General features: G+C 45.2%; 1 protein-coding gene across 1 annotated transcript in view; it reads right to left on the bottom strand.

The window, feature by feature from the left end:
- Positions 1-1,567: 1,567 nt before the first annotated feature.
- The window catches only part of LOC113489936 (metalloprotease TIKI1-like), a 91,232-nt gene continuing 68,026 nt past the window's right edge, over positions 1,568-24,773 (bottom strand). The window contains exons 5-7 of the mRNA XM_026866018.1: positions 19,012-19,102; positions 11,315-11,584; positions 1,568-2,212 (exon numbers count right to left, since the gene is read on the bottom strand). Coding sequence (XP_026721819.1) covers positions 2,032-2,212; positions 11,315-11,584; positions 19,012-19,102 — 542 coding nt within the window. The 3' untranslated portion in view covers positions 1,568-2,031. The remainder of the gene's footprint in view (positions 2,213-11,314; positions 11,585-19,011; positions 19,103-24,773) is intronic.

Genomic DNA, 24,773 nt, shown 5'->3' on the forward strand with positions numbered 1-24,773 from the left:
AGGGAACAAACTGAAAAGTCAGCCCAGGGCTAGTTTACATAGCAGCCTTTGTCTTATAATGGAGGAACAGAATGGACAATCTGCCTCAGCCCCTTTCCCATTGCTTCAGAGCCCTTTGAACCTGTCACACCTCATTGTGAACTTCTGAAGGACAGACAGAGGACAGGGGTAGGAGAAGCAATACCAATGCATAGGCTAGCAAGTGGCAGAACACACTCTGATGTAATGTTTTTGGTGGCCTCCTGAGATGCACTGGTAAACACACAAGCATGTGCTCAATTTTGTCAGGTCTGCAGTTCATCTTTGTGACTAAGCTATACCCCATTTGATTTGCTTCCCTCAGGTCATATTCCAGTCAAGGAAAACAGCTCCAGAGCCATCCCCTCTGTGACAGCTTACACCAGTAGAAGACCAACCAGAGAGAGAGCTGGGAGAGCACATGACCAGACTGGCGGCTGTGTAAAGCCAAGGAAACCCAAATGTATTCAGGACCCTGAGGTCTTGTAGCATTCCCTATGAGAAGGAATATACAATGAGATGGTGCTGTCTTCTACCTTGGTCCAGATGTTTTTTGTGTATTTTGTTCCCCACAGCGCTGCTGCAAATTGCAATATTTAGCTTCTTTCTCTGTTTTCCTCAGCAAACTGAGGCTTTGTTCAGGTTTTGTTCTTCTTCTGAAGAACTCAAACTGAAGTTTGAGATCAAGAGATGAAAAGTCTGTTACGAAAGTGGGAACCATTTGCTCCTCCTCCTCCTCCAATGTGCAGTAAGAGGATGAGAAAAAGGTATAGGCAATGAAAAAAGTAGCAAAGCACAGGTACCTGCATAGGAAGGGAAACCTGAGGGTTTGTTGTCTCGCTTGGGCAGGTGACTGCTGTGTTTCTAGTGTACCAGCTCATCACACTGGCTCCAAGTCCTCCCATGCATGAATCTTATAAGACATTTCTAGCCAATGAAGCCCTCTCAAGAGGAGACAGGGATATATTGCTCACTAAATGAGTCAGTGTGATCACAAGATAATGTCCTGTACAAACACAGAAAAGCATTCATCTCCACTTCCAAGCTTCGTACATGCAATTTTAATTAGACAGTAACGTCCATTTTAAGCAGACAGTGAAGGACTTAAGACAATTTGGAAAGTTTGAGAATTTCCACTGAAACTGGTAGAAAGCTTGCAAGGATTTCCTAGAGTGAAGTCTTAACTGTGCAGAAAAGAAAGCCCTTTCTCCCCAAAAGTGAATCCACCTATAAAATAACATTATATGTGTGAATTAGAAAGAGGGAAAAACTGTGTCTGAGCTTCTCAAAATCAATTATTGAAAACTTATTTTGGAAGTGTCCAACAGTAGAATTGTGAAGCTACCTACGCTTTTTTTTTTTTTTTTTTTTTTACCTTAATTTGTGCTTATGAGACAGACTTGTCTAGCCATTGGAGATTCAGGTGTACCCATCATACAGCAGGACCAGACAGCAGAAACATTCTGTTCACAGGTCTTTACTATTTTATTCTGTTGTACAAGGTGTTGTCATGAACCTTTACCTTTACATGTAATCTGGTGCCCTAACAAGCAAGAATTAAAAGCATTACCAGTAGAGACATAAAATACCAACCTCTCTTTCCCATCTGTGTTCATATGATCAGAATACTCTGTTCTAATAAACAAGTTAGTGGTTTTTAAATCTTCTTACAAGGCACTGAAGGTGAAAAAAAGTGTAATTTAGTTGGGCTCATACAGCTAAACAACAGCTGTGTTATAGCAACATTATAATCTCCCCAAAGCATTATGGGATAACATTAAATCATTCTTCTGCAAGAGAAGGATAAATAACACTTTCAAGAAAACACCTTTTCCTGTATTGGGGAGGTCAAACCAGTTAATAGTGTAATGATCCAGAGTCAGGAAAAGGAGGCAGTTTAAGAACACCCCAAAGAACAGCTGTCCCACTCAGTCTTGTATTTTTGTTTTTTTCATATAAGTTTCTTTCTTGATTTTCAAGATGAGAGCCCTACAGCTTGCCTTTCCCTGTGTTTCAATGCAGCCTTATCATATGCAAAGTCAGAGTCAGTAGTTGGAGGAAGAGAGAATGGGAAAGCTGGTGAGTGCTGCCAGTGTCTGTGTGAGCATGACTAGACCGTCCGTGGTCTTGGGACTGGGGTTCAACTGTGATGTAGCCATTAATGATGCGGATCCGGGGAGGAGGGTCGGTAGCACTGCAAGGCAAGAGAAAAACATCAGTCCAGACCCAGCCCAGAACTGCCCGATGCCCACAGAGCAGGAGGTGATCAGCTTCTGTGCCCCACTGTCAGTCTTCTGAGTTCCTGAGAATGCTTTCTTGTACAGGTTCCATGCTCAACACAGGCATGTGTCTCCTAATTGCAGAACACTGCCTCATCACATCCTCACAGGTGTGGACAGGTCCCATGCCAGCCCACAGGGCTGAAGGCACTGCCCAGCTGAACAACAAAGCAATCTCGAGGGGAAACAGGAAAGAGATTGAGAAGGGTGGAGACAGCACCAGAACACCTGCCCTGTACTTGGGTCTATCCAGCCAGCCTGCCCATTGCTCCCACACAGTCAATCAGGTGGGTAGGATGACCATATTCCTAGTGCCTTTCAGCTAAGCAAAAAATATGTAAGAAGAACAAAACAAGCAGAGGAGTGTCACTGCAGCAACACTTGCTGAGCACAGCGAGAGTGAGACACCTGCTTTCATCTGAATCCATCTTCCCCAGCCATGCTTCTGTACATGCATCTTAATGTGGACCAAACTTGTTCCTGTACTGCATGTTCCCTTCTGCAGGTCAGGAATTAAAAAGGGTTTACATGACATGGTTTAAGGAGAAGAGCAGCCACTTCCAGAAACACATCCTAGAGTCACTGGGAAAAGATCACCACATCCCAGAGTATTTCCCACTGGTAGTGAGGACTCTGACGTGGTGATGAACAAGAACTGAGTCAGACCCTACAGGATGCTGAATCCCCATTATGGCAACACATCATGGAGGAGAGAAATTTGTGTGCTCCAGGCTGCTAACACCAGTTGTTCTGCATGGGGGGAGCTCCCACATCATGGCAGGTTAAGAGTCAGAGGGATCAGATACTACACAGGTGGTGTTCTCTTTGGCGGTGGATTGAAAGCCATGTTTGCCCCCACAGCTGTAAGGCTGACATACAACCAGGGCCTCATGTGCTGTGTGGAACCAGAAGACAAATTCAGACAAAATTAAAAGCAAGTCTACCTGCCAAGTACAAAAGCAGAGTAATTTCTTCTGCACCCAACCCCCAGCTGGTGTATACCATTCTTGTCTTATTTTGGCTAGATGCATTAAGCAAAAACTTTGGTAAATTGAAGGCAATTAGCATCCTTTTTAAAAATGCTTACCCTTCCATACCCAAAGGTCCCCACAGAAGGTTTGAACGGTAACTGGAGAGAAGCCAGCTGGCACCACTTCAAACAAATACAGCTGACAGCTGATGCATGCAGGAGCACAAACCAAAGCAATTCTGCCAAGCCCACTACAAGACTATTAAACACTTCAGCTGTGCCTTTCACATTTCTAGGCTCATAGGAGAAGAGCTGTGAATGGCGCACACATAAGAAACCTGACAGCTCTACTGGTGCCTGGGCACTCTGGGGAATGCTTATAGCAAGGGCTGAGACTGCCCTGCACATGTGTGAGCTTGAGCCCAGAGGAACTGGATTTCCATGAGGACACATCGCAGCCGGACCACAGGCTTTGGGTTTACCTAACTATTGCCTTGCAGTACTTGCAATCCAGTGTGTAGTCCTAAAGTACCTCCAATTTAGTCAAAGTAGCACCTCCTCCCTTCTTCCCTCTTCTTCTGAAGGCACTGGATGCTGCAAGTGCATGTGTATCTCACACCAAGGCACCCACTGACTTCCCTGAACTTCATGGGAATAGCTACATGTGAAAAACTGAATGTGATGGCGTGCAGGCAGGGTAGAAGCTTTAGATCATAAAGACACCAAATCATTCCTTAGCATTGCAACTGAACAGACTGTCATGAGAAACTCCAAAACCCCATTCACAAACAGCTGGTATCAACTACATTAATACAAAGTAAATGATACACTAAAAGACAATATCAAATGTGATCAGGATAAGGATTTGGATTTGTTGTACTGGTGAATCTTGGACTGTGTGTAGGTCTGTCGGTGGGCATGCAAACCTCCACGTACTTTTGTCTCCCTTTCTCTCCAAACTGCTAACACTTAGTTTGGAAGGAAGAACAGAAAGAGAGCACAAAACTACTCTAGAAAAGAGGAAAAGAAGTTTGGTCTAAAAAGTTTAGCAATGGATGAATGCTTGGAACAGAACAACAGCTGCTGGACCTGCTTGCAGATAGCCTGAGCAACGTATTACTCAAAGCAGCGGTAGAGCTGGGACACATTGTCCTGGTTCAACTAGGATAGGGTCAAGTTTTCCCCAGCAGAGAGAGAGGGGGAAGGGATCTCCAGCTGGGTTATTCATACCATGCTGACGTCAGGTCCAGGGGCGGAGTCATTTTATTTTCACTTTTGGTTTTGGGGTTGTGACTCATGCAGCAGGCTTGTTCCCTGACCATTTGTCGGTATTTCTCTGTATATCTTTTGTCTTGTTCACTGTTATTGCTGTTTATTGTTGTTATCATTGCTACTCTTGTTGGTCAGATTGTTCATCACACTGCTGTATTAAATTTCTTCTTATTTTAGCCCGGGGTCTGTGTTTAACTTCCAGCCCAGCCGGCTGAGGGTGGGGGAGGGGCAACAGCAACGTGCTTTCCGGTCCTGGCAGGGCTTAAACCAGCATATTTTTAGTTGGCGCACCAACGTGGTGCTCAAGGACTAGACCCTGACTGGAGTGTGGTAGAGCAATCTGTTGGGTGTAATTTTTCTGTTTGTATTTGTATTTGTTTGATAAGAAAATGTTTGCAATGCTGGCCCACTTGCTTGCGTGGTGGGGCTGGATTAATCCTTATATCCAGTGTATGACCCCTGTGGTGGCGTTTGTTATGGGTGGAAAATGTATAAAGGGTCTTATGTTGTTATACTGGCTATTGAATGTTTATGCTGCCTTTGTATCGCTGTGTGTGTGGGTGGGCCAGTACCTGTTTGACGTTGGGCTTTTGTTAGGGGGTCTCACCCCTGCTATGGGTGAGCCAGGGGAAGAGATCCTCTCAGCTTTGGGGAGTTTCAGTTATCCTTGGAGCCTGCAGGACAGTGTGTTTGTGGCACAATGCCTTCTGAATGCCTGCCTGATTTCAGTTTTGGCCATGCGGCACTTCTCCAACACTAGCAGTGCCCGGAAACCTGCCCCGAGGTCAGATAATAGTGAGTGGCAAGGGGTGTGGGAAAAGATGGGCAAAGGCCTGAGCCGGTGGGCAACCCCAGTTCTTTGGAATTTCACTCCTGAGAAGGTGTAGAGCCCTGAAAAGCTGACGAAGTGTTAGAAAGGCTGTGTTACCAAGCGGGCAAAACCCAGGAGACACAAATTGCTGCAATGTGTTGGGGACTTGCCCATGCCTACAGTGTCCTCCTTAATACCACCCACTGCCCTCATGGGGAAGAAAAGGTTACAGAACCTGAGAGTGAACTGTCTGTCTGAAACTGTCTGTCTCCCCAGTCCAGATACTGAGCCAGTCTAAGTCGCCTCCACCAGCACAGCAGCTGAGCCAGAGAGACTGCCAGTGCTGGTATCAGTGGCCCCGATACAGAAAACAAAATATACCCAGAAAGTCAGTTCGCAGAGTGAGGGATCGGGAAGAGCCAGGCCCATCACAGGAACAAGAGGAAGGGAACAGAGGTGATCATCTGATCTCTATCCCCATCTGAGCTGCGAGATATGTGGAGAGATTTCGGCCGCCTGGGAGGCAAGCAGATTTGCACTTGGCTGCTCTGATGCTGGGACAATGGAGCCAGTGCTTTTGAAATGGAGGGGAGAGAGGCCAAGCAGCTGGGATCTTTGTCCAAGGATGCTGGCATTGATAGGGAAATAGGGAAACAGACTCAAACCCCCAGCCTTTGGAAGCGACTCCTGCTCAGTGTAAGGGAGAGGCACCCCTACAAGGATGATATTCTATGTCAGCTAAGCAAAAGGACCAACACTGAGAAAGGCATCCAGAGCCTCAGGGAACTGGCTGTGTTTGAGATGATCTATGGTGATCTGAATAATGAGCAGTCACCCATGGACCCAGATCAGGCCCCTTGCACACACCTGATGTGGCAAAAGTTCCTGAAGAGTGCACGAGAAGCACACTCAAAAGCATTGGCAATAGTGTCCTGGTGGACAGACACCCACACTCTAAGAGTGGATGGACTGGTTGGCAAGCTCTGGCAATATGAGGGAAATCTCCCTTCATCTCAGCATTCCTAGGTCTCAGCTGTGGCGGAATTGTCTCAGAGGATCCAAAAAGTGGAGAAGGACATGTCCTATGTTCCACCTACACAGGCTAATGTCTCAGGCATTAGAAGTAAATGTTTCCCCACCCAACAGAAAGGCAGCAGAAGGTACACACCACGAGGCACCCTGTGGTTTTTCCTCTGCGATCATGGAGAAAACATGAGGAGGTGGGATGGACAGCCCACTGCTGCCCTAGCTGCATGAGTAGAGCAGCTGAAAGGGAAGACCATCACAAAAGGGGAGTCCTCCAAGAAAAGCGCAGCTCCAGTGTCCAGTCAGAAATCCCCCAAGACCGAACACAATGGTGAACATTATGTCTGACCCTCTTGAGGGGATCAGTAAATCATTCTTAAAAGAAGTGAGTGATGATGAGCAGGATTAGAGGGGCCCTGCCTGCAGCCAGGTGGAGGAAAGGGATAATCAGATTTACTGGACAGTGTGGATCCTATGGCCTGGCACATCAGACCCACAAGAGTAGAACACTTTGGTGGACACTGGTGCACAGTGCACCCTGATGCCATCGAGCTACAGTGCAGTTGAATCCATCTGCATCTTCGGAGTGACAGGGAGATCCCAACAGCTGACCCTACTGCTGAAGTGAGCCTGACTGGGAAGGACTGGCATAAGCACCCCATTGTGACTGGCCCAGATGCCCCGTGCATCCTGGGCATAGACTATCTCAGGAGAGGGTACTTCAAAGACCCAAAAGAGTACTGGTGGGCTTTTGGTGTCGCCGCCCTGGAGGAGGTTTAACAGTTGTCCACCTTACCCGGCTTCCAGAGGATCCCTCAGTGGTGGGGTGGCTTAAGGTTGAGGAGCAGCGAGTGCCGATTGCTACCAGGACGGTGCACTGGCAGCGGTACCGCACCAACCAAGATTCCCTGGTCCCCATCCATCAGCTGATCGTCAACTAGGAAGCCAGAAGCTGATTAGCAAAACTCACTCACCCTTCAACAGCCCTATCTGGCCAGTGAGAAAGCCTAATGGTGAATGGAGGCTATCTATGGACTACCGTGGCCTGAATGAAGTTACGCCAGCAATGAGTGCTGCAGTGCCGGACATACTGGAGTATGCTCCAGTATGAACTGAAGTTGAAGGCAGCCAAGTGGTACTCCACGATTGACATTGCTAGCGCGTGCGTCTCCATTCCGATAGCGCCAGAGTGCAGGCCACAATTTGCGTTCGCTTGGAGAGGCATCCAGTACACCTGGAATCGATTGCCCCAGGGGTGGAACCACAGCTCCACCAGTTGCCATGGACTGGTCCATACTGCACTGGAGAAAGGTGGGGCTCCAGAACACCTGCAGTACATTGATGACATCATTGTATGGGGGGACACAGCTGAGGAAGTCTTTGAGAAAGGGAGGAAGATAATTGAAATCCTCCTGAAGGCCAGCTTTGCAATTAAGCAAAAGAAAGTTTAGGGGTCTGCAAGGGAAATTCAATTCCCAGGAATAAAATTGCAAGATGTTTTGCTACATCCCAGTGCAGGTGATAAACAAGATAACAGCCATGGCCCCACCAACCTCTAAAAAGTAGACTCAGTCTTTCCTGGGTGCTGTGGGATTATGGAGGATGCATATCCCGAACTGCAGCCTGATTGTGAGCCCTCTCTACCACGTAACCTGTAAGAAGAACGATTTTGAATGGGGCCCTGAGCAACAACAATCCTTTGAATAGATTAAATGGGAGATTACCCAAGCAGTAGCGCTCGGGCCAGTCTGGGAAGGGCAGGAGGTTAAGAACATGCTCTACACCGCAGCCGGGGAGAATGGCCCTACCTGGAGCCTCTGGCAGAGAGCACCTGGGGAAACCCGAGGCCGACCTCCAGGCTTTTGGAGCCGGGGATACAAAGGCTCTGAAGCTAATTAGATACCAACTGAGAAGGAGATACTGGCAGCATATGAAGGAGTTTTTGCTGCCTCAGAAGTGGTCGGCACTGAAACACAGCTCCTCCTGGCACCCCAACTACCAGTGCAGGGGTGGATGTTCAAAGGAAAGGCCTCCACCACACATCGTACAACAGATGCCAAGTGGAGTAAATGGGTTGCGTTGATAACACAACGGGCTCGAATGGGGAACCCCAGCCGTTCTGGGATACTAAAGGTGATTACAAACTGGCCAGAGAGCAAAGATTCCGGGATGTCATCGGAACAGGAGGTGACACATGCTAAGGAGGCCCCACCATATAACGAGCTGCTGGATGAGGAGAAGAGATATGCCCTGTTCACTGATGGGTCTTGTCGTATTGTGGGAAAACATCGACGATGGAAGTCTGATGTATGAAGTCCCATACAACGGGTCACTGAAGCTGCTGAGGGACAGGGTGAATCGAGCCAGTTTGCAGAGGTGAAAGCCATCCAGCTTGCTTTGCATATTGCTGAGCACGAAAAGTGGCCGAGGCTCTACTTTTACACTGACTTGTGGGCAGTGGCTAATACCCTGTGGAAATGGCTGCAGCAATGGAACCAGAGTAACTGGTAACATAAGGGTAAAACCGTCTGGGCTGCTGAAGTATGGCAGGACATTGCAGCCCGGGTGGAAAACCTCGTTGTGAAGGTGCGCCATGTGGATGCCCATGTACGCAAGAGTCGGGCCACTGATGAACATCGACACAACCAGCAGGCAGATCAAGCTGCTAAGATTAGAGTGGCTCAGGTGGACTTGGACTGGCAGCACAAAGGTGAACTGTTCATAGCCCGGTGGGCCCATGAGACCTCGGGTGACCAAGGTAGGGATGCAACATACAGGTGGGCTCGAGATCGAGGGGTGGACCTCACCATTGACACCATTGCAGAGATCATCCATGGATGTGAGACATGTGCTACAATCAAACATGCCATGTGGGTGAAGCCCCAGTGAAATGGAGAGTGATGGCTGAAATATAGATTTGGAGAGGCCTGGCAGATCGACTACATCACACTGCCACAGGCTCACCACAGGAAGCGCCATGTGCTCACAATGGTGGAATTTACCACTTGGATGGGTGGAAGCTTACTCAGCGCCCCACACCACCACCCGGAACACCATCCTGGGACCTTGAGACCCAAGTCCTGTGGCGACACGGCACCCCAGAGAGAATTGAGTCAAACAATGGGATCCGCTTCCGAAACAACCTCATAACTGCCTGGGCAGAAGAACACGGCATCGAGTGGGTCTATCATATCCCCTACCATGCACCAGCTTCTGGGAAGATCGAGTGCTACAATGGACTGTTAAAAACCACCTTGAAAGCACTGGGAGGTGGGACCTTCAAAGACTGGGACATGCATCTAGCAAAGGCCACCTGGCTAGTCAACACAAGGGGATCTGCCAGTCGAGCTGGCCCGGCTCAGTCAAAACCTCCACGTGCTGTAGATGGGGATAAAGTCCCTGTGGTGCGCATGAGGAATATCTTGGGGAAAATGGACTGGTTTGTCCTGCGCCAGCAAAGGTAAAGACAAGCCCATCCACGGGATTGCTTTTGCCCAAGGACCTGGGTGTACCTGGTGGGTGATGCTGGACAATGGAGACGTCTGATGCATAGCACAGGGGGACTTGATTCTGGTTGAGAACACACCGTGAATTATGTTGTGCCTTTGTAAATTGTTTTTTTGTTATTGTTAACTGCTAAATAGCAGCTGGACATGACGCAGATGGTATAGAATAAAGAGGTGGATTATGTCCTGGTTCCGCTAGGATAGGGTCAAGTTTTCCCCAGCAGAGAGAGAGGAGGAAGGGATCTTCAGCCGGGTTATTCATACCATGCTGACATCAGGTCCAGGGGCGGAGCTTTTTTACTTTCGCTTTTGGGTTTGGGGTTGCGGCTCACGCAGTGGGCTTGTTCCCTGACTATTTTGCGGTATTTCTCTGTATATCTTTTGTCTTGTTCACTGTTATTGCTGTTTATTGTTGTTATCATTGCTACTCTTGCTGGTCAGATTGTTTATCACACTGTTGTATTAAATTTCTTCTTATTTTAGCCCGGGGTCTGTTCTTAACTTCCAGCCCGACCAGCTGCGAGTGGGGGAGGCGCAACAGCAACATGCTCTCCGGTCCCAGCAGGGCTTAAACTGGCACACACAGGGATTTGATAGGGAAGGCATAGGAGAACCCTGATATACCCAGTACCTCAGGGAGAGGAAGAGATAATTTTTCAGAAAAAAAAAAAAAAATGTAGAGGTTTAATTTCAAAAACTGCAGGCTTTTCTCTATCATCTGACCTGTCTGGTTATTTATAATAAATAAAATGCTTTCAACCTGAGTATGGCAGAGATACAAACAGAAACACAAAGTACAAAAAGAGAGCAGACTCAAGTCTGTTGTGTTATCTGACAGGAGGGAAACATTAAGGTACACGCTCAGTTACAGGCCTAAGTACAGCTCATGAATGAGAATCTGGCTCTTTTTTTGCAGGCTGCTGTAGTTCTTGTAGGTGAGTAAGTTCTTCTGGATGAAAACCAGGGTTCTGTGTGAATCTTTGCCCTACAACACATTCCAGTTTTATATTAATTCCATCATCCATTAGGTTGTAATCCACCTTTCCAGATTTCCAGTAATGCCATGGGGCTTACATGCTTTTTAAGATTAGAAGAATACAGAAACTATACCATCTACCACTGGACCCAGCCTTCTGTGATAAAGAGGACTACCACAGTCCCTCAAGCTCAAATGCAAAATGGTCTATAGAAGACTTCCACTTGTTTTATGCCTAATTTTCCACAAACCTAACCATGCAGAAGAATCTATATTGTCACTAAAAGCATAAACAGCCTACAGTAATTGTTTCATAAGAATCACAGTGAGGGAGAAGGTCACATCCTTCCCTCAGCATCTACTAGCCCCTGTAAAGTTTGGTGTACTGGAATAATCAGTCTAAGTTAAAGTCTAGTTTGCATGACAAACCCTCCTTCCTCCCCAGCTGTTAGGTACCTTTGCTCAAGGTGAACCCAGAGGTCATTAAACTGTCGAAGTCTTTGCTTCTTCTGCTGCTTCTTCTTTTTGTACTTCCTGTCTACCTTCTCCAGCACTTTGATGCTGTCAGGGAGCAGCAGGTGAGGCAAGAGCTCTTCCTCCTCCTCCTCCTCCTCCTCTTGCTCCTTTCGGTGGTGCAACGGCAGTGGGAGCTCCTGGGATGCAACGTAGGGGCTCTGTGCCAGTGATGATGATGAAAAGGCTAACAAGGTTTTTGTGGGTTTTCTGCTGGAAGGAGGAGGGAACACAATATTTGAAAGGGCTCTGAGGCAAAATACTGGTAGAGACACCATCAAGGCACATATAAAACAGGTGTTTCTCCCTAACATATTGGCTGAATACTTATTTCTTTACCTTGTGTTCCTGTCCCCTCCTCCATAAGTAAATATTCTGATCAAAATAGTTCTCTTTAATGGAAAAAAGATTTGGAAAAGAGGTAATCTGGAACTGAGGAAAGAACGCAGTGTGGCTCATGGAATAACTCTTGGGAATAACCTTGCATATCTAGAAAGAGGCAAAAAAGGAATCACCCTCAAAGTCAGAGGAGGTCAAACCACACTCCTCTAGTCTGATGTATGGCAGAACACAGACCAGATCATTCCTTTCAGCAATTACTGCCCAGAGCAAACTAACTTGGGGGCAGGAGGAACAGACATGAAAACTAAGACACACTAGCTGAAGGAGCCAGTCCTAGTTCAACAACTCTCACTGGTGGAGAAGGTCAGTCCATGGGCTAGGCCACAGACTGTGGGCATGGATGCAGAAGTATCTTGCAATTTATTGTCTTTGAAGGCAATGGCTCAATGCATCATTAAGCAATCCTTTGGGCCATCTAGTCTGCAGCAACTGGAAGCAGAATAGCTATGGCAATGCTAAGTTCACTCATCTCATCTGCTGTTTCATGAAGCCAGATGGTACAGAGCAGTGAATGCATGGCCTTTATAAAATATCAGGTCAGGGGACCTGTTTGTAAACAGGGGAGAGCTAGTGGGGGAAGTAAAGGTTGGAGGCTGTCTGGGGTGCAGTGATCAAGAAACAAAGAGAGAGGTTAGTAAAACTGCCACCTGAGACATCCAGAGGGCAAACTTTGACCTGCTCAAAAGGCTGATTGACAAAATCCCTTGGCAGGCTGCCCTGAAGGATATGGGAGTCCAGGAAGGCTGGACATACTTCAGGAGAGAAGTCTTAGAGGCACAGGAGCAGGCTGTTCCCACGTGCCAAAAAACAAGCAGGTGGGGCAGGAGACAGGCCTGGTTAAACAGGGACCTTCGGCTGGATCTCAAGAACAAAAGGAGAATCTACTGCCTTTGGAAGAGGGGGCAGGTCTCTCATGAAGACTATAAAGATGTAGTGAAGCTATGCAGGGAGAACATTAAAACAGCCAAAGCACAGCTAGAGCTCAACCTGGCTACAGCTGTTAAAAGTAATAAAAAATGTTTCTATAAATTCATTAACAGCAAAAGGAGGATTAGGGAAAATCTCCCTCCTTTATTGGATGCAGAGGGAAACATGGTAATTAAGGATGAGGAAAAGGCTGAGGTGCTCAATGCCTACTTTGCCTCAGCCTTTAGCAGTGGAACTGGCTGTTCCCTGGACACCCAGCCTCATCATAGCTGGGAGATGGGGAGGGGAAGCAGAACAAGGTCATCACAATTGAAGAGGAGGTGGTCAGAGACTTGCTACACCACCTGGATGCACACAGGTCTGTGGGACCAGATGGGTTACACCCAAGGGTGCTGAAAGAGTTGGCAGATGTGCTCGCCAAGCTGCTTTCCATGATTTACCTGAAGTCGTGGCTAACTGGGGAGGTCCCACTGGACTGGAGAGTGGCAAATGTGACACCCATCTACAAGAGAGGCAGAAAGGAGGATCCAGGAAACTATAGACCTGTCAGTCTGACCTCGGTGCCAGGGAAGGTCATGGAGCAGGTCATCTCAAGTGCCATTACAAGTCATATAATGGACAACCAGGGGATTAGGCCCAGTCAGCATGGGTTTATGAAAGGCAGGTCCTGCCTGACAAACCTGATCTCCTTCTATGACAAGATGACCCGATACTGGACGAGGGAAAAGCTGTGGATATTTTCTACCTGGATTTTCAAAAAGCATTTGACACAGTTCCCCACAGAATTCCCATAGAAAAACTGTCTGCCCATGGCCTGGATAAGCGTACTGTCTGCTGGGTCAAGCACTGGCTGGCTGGACACTCCCAGAGAGTGGTGGTCAGTGGAGCTAAATCCGGCTGGCGGCCTGTCACAGGTGCCGTTCCTCAGGGCTCAGTGTTGGGACCATTTCTGTTCAACATCTTCATTGATGATCTTGATAAGGACACAGAGTGTATCATCAGTAAGTTCTCAGATGACACCAAGTTAAGCGGGAGTGTCGATCTGCATGAGGATAGGGAGGTTCTGCAGAGAGACTTGGATAGATTGGATCGGTGGCCAATGTCAACGGGATGAGCTTCAACAAGGCCAAGTGCCATGTCCTGCACTTGGGCCACAACAGCCCCATGCATGGCTACAGGCTTGGGGAGGTGTGGCTGGAGCTGTCTGGGAGAGAAAGATCTGGGGGTTCTAATTGACAAGCAGCTGAACATGAGTCGGCAGTGTCCCCAGGTGGCCAAGAAAGCCAACGGCATCCTGGCTTGTATCAGAAACAGTGTGACGAGCAGAAGTAGGGAGGTGATAGTCCCCCTGTACTCTGCACTGATGAGGCCACATCTGGTGTGTTGTGTCCAGTTTTGGGCACCTCAATACAAGAGAGATATCGAGGTGCTGGAGCGAGTGCAGAGGAGGGCAACGAAGCTGGTGAAGGGCCTGGAGAACAAATCCTATGAGGAGCGATTGAAGGAGCTGGGACTGTTTAGTCTGAGGAAGAGAAGGCTGAGGGGAGACCTCATCACTCTCTACAGCTACCTGAAAGGACATTGTAGAGAGGTTGGTGCTGGTCTCTTCTCACAGGTGATTAGCGATAGAACAGGAAGGAATGGCTTTAAATTGCAACAGGGGAGGTTCAGACTGGACAAAATTTTTCAGAGAAAGAGTGGTCGGATAGGCTGACCAGGGAGGGGGTGGAGTCACCATCCCTGGATGTGTTTAAGGGTGGTTTAGATGAGATGCTGGGGGATATGGTGTAGGGAAGAACTTGTAGAGTAGGGCTGGTGGTTGGACTCCATGATCCCAAGGGTCTTTTCCAACCTGAATGATTCTGTGACGTATCTGACACAAAAGAGACCAGAGCTCAACTCACTATTTTAATACTGACTTCTAGTGTAAACATTTACTGTCTCCATGCTGATCTGTGAAAGGAGATAATGCTGTCCTGCCACTCAGTGAAGCACATTAAGGAGCATGAAATGGTGGTTTTTAAGGGTTGTATCAGACAAGTATGGAAGTCTACATAGAGGGAAGGAGACTGAGCAATTGCACATCTCACAACATGGAAATGGGCTTTGCACACATTTATAGCAAGTAATGAGAGCAGGAGTCAGGCCTTCAGCTTTCTGGCTGCATGAATCCTGTATTAGTCTGGCAGCATTAGCTGGAATTTCAGAGTGGCTCCAGCAAGTGAGATACTGCAGTGAGACTGTGTGCATGCACAAAGCCTCTCACAAGGCAAATCTTGGAAGCCCAAAAGACCACTTAGCCAAAACTCCAGAAAAAGCTCTAAGGCTATGCTTACCTAGCTTCATGCAAAGGTGTTATACTGAAGAAACAATCAGCTCCACCCTGATTACTCAAGCTCTGTTTCATTAGAATGAACTTCTAACATCTCATCTGTGTCCAAGTGAGACACACTTCTCATTGTTTGGAACAAATCAATACCCTCTCTTTACTTGTTCATGAGCATCTTGGACAAACTCACAAAATCCACACTGGATACACAGAGCACAACACAAATATCCAACTGATCTTTATGGCTACTTCATAGAGAAGAGATGAAGTAGTCTTGTGTAACAAGAGAAAACTGGAGACTGGCTTGGGCTGAAATTCAGAAAGGTAGTAGAAGACCACAGACCACTGTGCAGAAACCTGGCTTCAATCGGTGAAATCTTCCCAGAGCTATAGTGTTTTCTTTGTGCCTTGCAATGGCATCAAAAGGAGGGTGTCCAGAATAAGATGTCTTTCAGTGTGGGTGCAGTTTTCAAGCTCGCCCATCACTGTGGGCACATCTCTCTGATGGAGAATAAAGGGGGTCCATCCTGGAGAAGAGGAAATGAAGTTGTGGACTGGAACATGAGGGAGGAAGTAGATGGAAAATGAAGACAATGTGATCTTATTTCCTGCAAGGAAAATCACAGACTGATCATGTGGTGAACTTCATGTGACAGAGACTGGCGTGGGATGGGTCTTAGGCTATCAATCTCTTTCAAAATCCTTGTGATTGTCAAACTCTCACTTTATCACCTCTGAAGTGTCACAACCCTTTGGCTCTCCTCCACAACATCTTCACATCACCCACTCTTTAACTCCACTTTACAAAATGACCCCCCCAGTTGTCTCCAGTGACCAGATTTGATCTCTTTGAAGGTCTTCTGCTTATGGTTCCTTTTGCCCCAATTACTCTTCATCATGTCTGTTCCTTAACTGTGAAAGTCAGAGTGAGCACCAGTCCTCCCTGGTAGATTAGAGTGCATTGCTTCCTGCAGCCTTCCCTACCAAACCCATGATGATACCATGCTGTAGCTCAGCATTGCTACAGGCACAGCCTGGATGACCTCCATCCTGCATGGCCAGACATTTAATTCTGATACCTGCAGCCTCAGGACACTACTAACAACAGACACTCATATACATAACCTCCTTTGCAACACTTTCCAGAGGTAATTCTTCCAGGGACTGGCTGAGCAACCACAGGAAAAGGCATAGAGATGCAAAAAGTCCTCCTTCTTTCTCAAGGCAAGTTCCCTCCCAGCACAGCAGCTTAAGGAGAAGTCAGGAAGCACCTTAATTACATCTGTGATTATGTGATGAATATTTATATATATATATATATATATATATTCTAAAATCAGAAACAGTTAAGTCCAAAATAAGACAGTAGGAGCTTGATTGAACTTGTGGCACTATTTATAAAATGTCCTTTGTGCTGCTGAATGGTTGGAGCACCTCTTTGCCTTCCTTGCTTTGGCAACACCGCTAATAAAGAGCTCTCCTGCCTCCACACTCCACTACAGGAATTCATTCCCCTGCAGTCGGGCAGGACACCTCAGGCAGTCCTGTCTGCAGATGAAATTGTGTGACAGCACCCAGCAGTTTGCCTGTTACAAGAAAACATGCATAATGATCCCACATTTTTTTGTGTTGCTACACACAGAGACCTACAAGATACCTCATAAGGAACTTTTCTGTTTAGCCAGAGCACAGGGAAGCAGCAGACTGTGCTGCTGCTGCACAGTGTTATGTTGCAGGGAAGGGAGAAAACTGCAGACTTCCTCATCCTCTTGTTTTAGGACCACTCAGCTAATATCCCTTACTGTACCTGACAGTAGAACAGCCATTTGAACACTCTTGGTTCAACCACTTGCCATTTTCTTTCTCTCTCAATTTTGTCCTGTGAAATAGTCCATGGATACTGACTGGACTGTATGCAGCACTTCTATCTAGGACAGTAGCTAGATATTGTTCCACATTTACGTGGGCTCGACTGGGTTTATTGACACAGACTACCCTGGTATTTGCTGCTAGAATAAGACCAGGATAGCAATCAAGTGAAACCCTCCATCCAACCCCCAGGAATCTGACCAACTTTTGCTGCAGGTCTTTCCATCACCTCCAAAGGTCTCCTTCAGAACTCACATTTTTCTTGAGAATTGTTTCATATTTTTAAATCTGTTCCCAAGTCATCCAGAAATGTTAACATTTTTCTCAAAAAAAACCCATTTATGTTCCATTTTCTTTAGCTCCTCCACTCAGCTTTAAAATCAAGACTCAGGAAGGATTTTCTGTCCAGTAATCCTAATGAAAGATTTGAGATGCAACCAATGCCAAACTAGGGCTTTCAAAGGCGCAAGAGTCACTGGCTGGACAATGAACTCCCATGATGTGGTGAGAGAACTGGGTGCCCAGCTACCCTGAGTCTCACTGTTACCTACCTTCTTGATGAGTGAAGATCTATCCTTCCTTTGCACATTTGTCTGCCCTTAATTTCCTTACAGCTACATCTTTACAGAGCAGCATCAGATTTTGTTTATTCTCAAGTACATATTAAGATCTCTCTCTTTAAACATTAAGAAGCTGCTATATCTGTTTTTAGAAATACCTAAACTAAGAATGTTCTGGGGGGGAAACACCACTCCCCCAAAAAATAGCAGTGCAGGCAGGTGTTTACTGTAAACACTGATACACTGGATTGTCTATCATGACTTAAGTCTTACAGGATCATTAAGTCCTGTGCTTAAGCACAGGGGGCTTCTCCATGTTAGACTACCTGGCCATTGGTGGCAACAGGATTAGGGGTTACATTCACATACCCATGGGGATGATTCTTGGCTCTTTTTCACTGCATGTTGAGTTAATGAAGTATGTCCATATAAAGAATAATAGAAAAAGCATGACCTACAATTTTAATTTCATGGTCTGAAAAAGGCAGCAAAACTAGTACAAAGAGAAAGGTGAAGCAAATGGAGTATGAGAGAAACATCTGTTATTATTTTGCACCACATCTGTGAAGCCCCTGGCACAGACTAAGACTCTGCACTGTGTGTCCCCTGCACAAAAGCTTATCGTCCTGCCTGAAAGCCCTATATCAGAAATGTAGAGGAGTAAGAAAAGAGATGTAAACAGTAAGGGACAGTGTGCCTGGCACAGAGCATAAAAGAGAAACTACCATAATTAGGATCAAACCTTTTTTCCACTGTGGTCTTCTAGTAGTGACTATAAGGAAGAGTGGAGACACCTGAGAAGACACAAGAGTACATGTTTGGCAAGAGTCTGAAGAAGGGGGAGACAAGGATTGTATATTCTAAGCTGGTGGCAAGAAGTCCAGGAAGTGTCAAGAGCACATGTAAATCTCAGCAGAGTGTAGAGGAGGAGGTTATTTGGCATTCTGTAGTTACTGAAACCATGGAGATGGATAAAGGCATCCAGTGGAGATAGAAAGAGGCAATAAGGGCATGTCCCGAAGGACAGCTGCAAGATGAACCAGAACAGCAAGTACTTTGTCTTAAAAATGCCAAAGAGAGCAGGGAACATGAGAGCAATTAGTCATGGGGACAGCTTGCAAAGAGGCTAGGTGGATTCTTGGCAGTCAGATTCCTGGCTGAGAGAGTACTCAGAAGGAATAAAAAATAGCAGTGTAAGAGAAGAGTGTTAAAAGGCAGGGCAGTCAAACATCTAAAAGGGAGGAAGGAGCCTGAAAACCTGTGTGGTATGAGACAGCATGCAGATCTGATGAACCAAGCATGCGTACTCTATGGTTGTTAATTTGTTAAAACTTAGAAGGAGGGAAATATTTTTATTTTATTAAACAAAACAAAAACTAAACAACAAAAAAATCCCCCAAACAAAACACCGAAAAAACAAACCTAAACCAAATAAAATCCTGTTTCCAAACTGGCTCATTGTTAGGTATAGTTCTAGCTGCCACAGCCTCTTCATGATTGTTTACAAACTGATCCTCCTAATGGCTGCTCAGCTAGATAAAAGCATGCATTACTTGTTGATGGCTTGTCCAGCTGGAGTATGTTCTACCTCGTACCCTTCTCTCCTCAAAACATCAATCACTGTGTTGTTGCCCATGAAGTGACCTGCAGTTAAGAGAAAAATTAGATCAGAACTCAGTGAGCACAGGGAAAGAGAGAGAAGAACAACAAAGTCCTTCCTCATCACAGGAAGTGTGCTACACTCAGGGCAGTCAGTGCTTTATCACACCCTACCATCATGCACCAGAAACACAGAATCTCTAACAAATGATTGCTCCACTTTCCCAAAGTCACTTCAATTACCATATTGTACCTTTCTAAAATGCAGATGTGACTGAAATTACTCTGGTTCTGCAGCTTGTTGCATTATCAGGCCACTGTGCATTTCTTGGGACAATAAAAGATGAAGTCGAGAGGATGTTCAGGAGCACCACTTAGTCTACAAGTCGTGGTGGTGCAAACTAGGTCAGAATCTGACTGCAGTGTGCACATCATTTTAACATCTTCTGGCATCACAAAAGCACTATCTGATTTTAAAAGATTAAGAATCATGCAACTGCAGAAAACAGAAAATAGCTCTGAAAGCCGATGATTCAGATCAATCTCTTTCATTCCTTCAGTAAAGTCACCAGGGACAGAGACTCCACTTCAGTGGTGTTGACAAGTTTCAAAAGGACTTAGAGAGCTCTGCCCTAATTCTGTGATTCATGTGTCCACTTGATTTTCAAACAGATGTGGTGACTGGTCAGCCCACAATTTGGCATCATGGTGAATAAATAGGGTGCAGGAGTTATTCCTGAAGGACTGCCGGCGCTGCATGCTGACTGACTTCCACCGTCCCTCTAACACCTCATCAGACAAGGCTGCTGAGAAGCAGATGAACAGAGGCCTTATACAGTCGCTCATAGATCTAGCTTCCTTGAAAACTTTTGTTTATTAACAGCCTATGTGAATTAAAATTAGGCTTGAGCAAATCACTTATTAGAGTGTTCCCTTGCCTCTGTAGATGTCAACAGTGCTAAAACTGATAAACAGAAAACCTGTTTTCTGAAAAGCAGTGTCAAGGCTCTGAACTCATATTTTCCTAATCCACATCCTTCAGGAGGAAAGAGAGAAGACATAAAAATAAGCAATCTATAGGGCAATCTACAGTGTTAAAATAATTTTCCTTGTGCCAGTTTAAGATCTTAGAGTCTCACACATTTCAAGAGTGAGCTATTGAATAGTTGCTCACATCACACCACCAAGCACACTGTTCCCCATCAACCTTCAGTTACCCTTGCTCAGAGCTGAGATTCAGACATATGTAGGAAACCACTGTAGCACATGGATGAATCCCATTTCAATCAGTCAACCTGCTCTGAGTGATTTCCTGAAGCTGGCCCTTAATCTTTTAATTTGATGGAGAGATAAGAATATTTTTTATATCACAGTCTCATGTACAGGCCTTTCCTCCCTGTAGCAACTGCAGTGAATTATTTCTGCATGTGAAAGAAAAATGGTGTGCGAATATTGTGCAAGAGAGAACAGACCAAATGAATAGATATGTATGAAACAGATTCATGCCCATATGAACAGGCATGTGATATTAGATTGTTCACAAGATGTGATCAATCAGAAAGCTGCTCAGGCTAGGTACATAAAGATGTCAGTGTTTTGCTATCCAAAAGGTAGGCCACATATGCTTCATGAGACAGAGATGGCCTGAGGCCCAGACAACCTACAGGCTCAACCTGAGCTAGGTGAAAAATGAAAAAACAGACAAAAGGGTAAAGGTTTGAGGCACAGGATGCCACCAGGAGCCAGAGTCCTGTAGCACTTTTGCCTCTTTTCTGGGAACTGTCACAGAAAGAGCTTGGTGGTATGCAAGAGACCTAATCACCAAAAGCAACTGTAAGAAACATGAGAAAGATTCACTCTCCAGGGTTTATGATCAAGCAGCTATACTGCAAGGAAAGCTTAGCCTGAAGTCACATGACAGAGAGCAGGCCTCTTTCACCTGTTTTCTATTTTAGTCTAATATATCTGAGTGCCCTCTAAAAGAAAAGCCCCAGGCCCTGTCCCATCAGAAAGCTTGCTCTTTTCTTTCTGTACATAGTCCTGCATTATCCTCACGCCACTAGGTGAATAGATGCCTCTGAGACGTTTACTCTGGCAGGGGGTAGGGACCCATGAACCTATTCTTCTGTGTTGAAGCTCAAAGAGAAACTAAGAAGCTGTTGTGTGCACCAGCCAAGCACTCTACTGGAGAGTAAATAAGACCCCAGCCTTTAATCTGCACTGAAAGGAGATGGTGGTGTACAGGGACCGCAACAGGCCATATGCTCAAACAATGCTGTTTGACTTGTGCACTTGCAGACTAGTCCACACCCTTGGACATGCGTTGAGTACTCCCGACCTTCCTCAGAGCAATACCCAATCTTGCAGAACACAAGCTACTATTATTGCCATGAAATCCATGTCTCCTGCTTGCAGCTTTTACTGCCAGTGTACACAGAGGTGTTTTCATCTAGGTAACTGTGCTAGGACTGTGGGTTTCATCAAAAGCTCCTGAACTCAAGTTTGAGCCATCACGAGGCTGAAAACTTTCTTCATCTAACAAAATGAACAAGGAAATACTGCACAACAGAGTTCTGTTTCTTGTCCTGAATTTTTATTTTTCATATAAAGAAAGATTGTAAGACTGAAGAAAAATATGTTTCTCTCTGAATTTCAACAAAATCCATGATTCCAAGCTGATACACAAATTTCCTTGACCCTCTCTTATCATGTAAAAGGAAACGCCCAAGCCCACGTAATTCTTTATTTCTGCTGTGTTATCCTTGGTAGAAAGATGTCACTTTCCATCTGCCCCAGAAACATACCAGGACCTTACCATCTACAAATATCCCAAGATAATGAATCACTGGATGTACATGTAAAGAAACAAAACTGTTTGTTAGGAAACCTGATCAGGACTGCTGACCTCCAAGAAGTTGTTGGAACAGCTACAGCACACGATCATAACAATCCAACCACAAAATAGTCCAAATGATTCAAGCAACTGGGGACATGATAAAGCAGGATGTTTATTCCTAACTGGGCTGGTAGCGCTGAAATGCACTTTTGGTTTGGACTCTATGGGTCACTGAAACAAATATTTTCAAGAATGTTTTAGAGGTACAGATCTTACTATTACTTAAAAATGTTCTGGAAATGCCCATGGCAATGATCAACTGCCATCATTCTTCCTAGACTGTTTCCAAGAATTATGTAGATAAAATCATATAACATGTCCCAGAAGGGTGAACAGGACACCTGTAGGTGACTGGATTAGAGTTACTGGCCTATAAAAAAGGCATGACATGAAGCTGCTAACTAGACTACCCATGAACAAAAAATAAAAACTTCAGCAAAAATTATCACTTAACAGTGAGGCACAAAGGACAGTCATCCCCCTCTATGTGCCTCCCATGGCAGAGTTCTTATCCTACCCTTTCAATAATCAAAGTATCCTCCAATAGCAGTTTGTGAGAAATAAAAACCCATGAAGAAGGGTTCAAAACTGGCAGTGCTCCCTCAAAGGATGCAAACACAAGCAAAGGAGAATTCCTCATGTCTTGGAGAGTAGGGACATGCATGGCTCAAGTCAGTCCCACATGTATCTGCAGTGAAGAGCTAAAAGTTCAGTGTGTGGCAGATCCAGTCAATGACATAGAGAATGCAGAGTACTGTCTTAAATAATTTCATTGGATGGAAGCCAAACTGCAAAACAGATATCCTACTCCTCCTACAGTTCCAGATCATGTGAGAGTCCATCACTCCATGAAGTGGACAAAGTGATCCTCACTGACATCAGGTACCTCATGAGGCCAAAATGAGTTCCCAGAAAGCACAGTGCTAAGGAAACGATTAAGAATGGAGACACAGAAAGAACTCATGTGGTAACCTGTCCCCACAGGCAAGAACCCTTACAGAGGAATTTTCTTCATTCCACTCCATGGTCTGTTTTTTCCTGAAAGGAGCTGAAATGAGTGAAACAGAAGCAACCTCTGGAAAGAAAAGGATGCTCTTCCCTATCCCCATATCTCTACTTAGGTTAGTTAACCTTTTGGCACAAGGACAAGGGACAGCCCATCATCTGTGAGTAACAGGCAAAGTTCATTTCTCACATGTATCACAAAATGACCTTGCCCTGCCCCAATATAGTACTAAGTGAGCAGAGAAAGATAAACCTAACCATGTCTTACTTGCAGAGCTTGGCAAGCCATACTGGAGGCTGTCATACCATAGCAAGCACTGAGAGAGCCTTCAGCTTTGTGTACTGAACTTACTACCAAACTTTGTTTGCAAAAGATCCTCTGCAAAACTGGGCTGAGAACACCAGCAGTGGCAAACATTCCCAACCGATCACCCTTGAAGGAATCTGTACTTGGGACTCAGAAATCCAGTGGCAAATATCATGAGTTTGCCTCATGCATACACATTGTTATACTTTTCAGTATATTTTGGGATGCAGAACACGAAGTCATTTTAACTCAGTACAATTATGGAGGAAAAAAAAAAGCCAGACAAAATATTTAATATGATCCAAAGCAAAACAAGGTAAACAGGTGATGTGATCAAAAAGTTACAGATTAGTTTCCTTTAGATGCATGTTTTCTGCATACGTTCACAAGAGGAATACGCTGCTTTCAAGCATGAGCACTGTACACCCAGGTGCAGTAAGCTTGCACTTCACTTCTCCCAGAGGGAGCAAGTCCTGTGCAGTTACACTAAATAATCCAAAGATGGAAAACAGGTGTCATTGATAAAGTAGTTGGGATTCCCTATTTGACACCTAAATTAAAACAGCTTATCAGACAGAAAACATGTAATACTAAATTTAATAAAATCTTCTTGCTTCTAACAGTATTTCCAAATCAGGAAAAGCTGAGGTATCAGAACACAAACCAAAGGACCAAGAGCATGATAGTCGCACAGATTTAATGCTGCCAGAAGGAAATTCCAAAAATTGAAGGGGATAGGAGCAGCCCTAGGGGTGTTGTAAAACAGCTTAAAGATCCCCCGAATTCACATTATGTATGGGGGTATAACAATGTTGCATTACAATACTTGTGCATGCATGTAGGTCAAATCCCCTACAAGCAGATTTCCCATGCCCTCCAATCTTTTTGAGACTGCACACTTCAAAATGTACTCCTTCCTGTGATTACCTGTAAGATGAAATATTAATGAACTATTACTCCATAAACATTGAACTTGAGGTTTTACGCCACTAAGACCAGGACAAATGTTCGTCTTCAAAAAACATTATTTTCTTAAAATTTCTTTTTTCATATAAAATCTTAGTGGATCATACTTCACCACTCTCAAACAAATGGGGAAAAATCTGGTGGGCAAGACTGTGGAACAGTGGCATTCTCTGTGCCCAAGAAAATATTTTCACTAGACATGGAGAGACTCAAAGAAAGGGCCTCAAACCTGCATTCACTCAGGAGGAAACAAAAAATTACCTTCCATTTTTTTTAAAAGTGGTGTGGTTTGCTAATGTACTCACTTATATGGAATTACTAGGATTCATTTTCCACATTTGTTTGTAACAGAATCACGTAAACATTAAATCCTCCTCAAAATAGATGATGATGAAGGCCTTGCACAACATGGGAAAAATTGCCTAATACCACAGAAAAGAACCATATGAAGTTACAATTTGCATGAGCCAAAATGAAGGCATTATTTTTTTGCAAAAGATAACAAGATATTTGTTTACCAGTTTCTGTCAAAAACTTCTGTC

Source organism: Athene cunicularia (genome assembly GCF_003259725.1).
Source record: "Athene cunicularia isolate RWA chromosome Z unlocalized genomic scaffold, athCun1 chrZ_part2, whole genome shotgun sequence".
NCBI classification, from domain to species: Eukaryota; Metazoa; Chordata; class Aves; order Strigiformes; family Strigidae; genus Athene; species Athene cunicularia.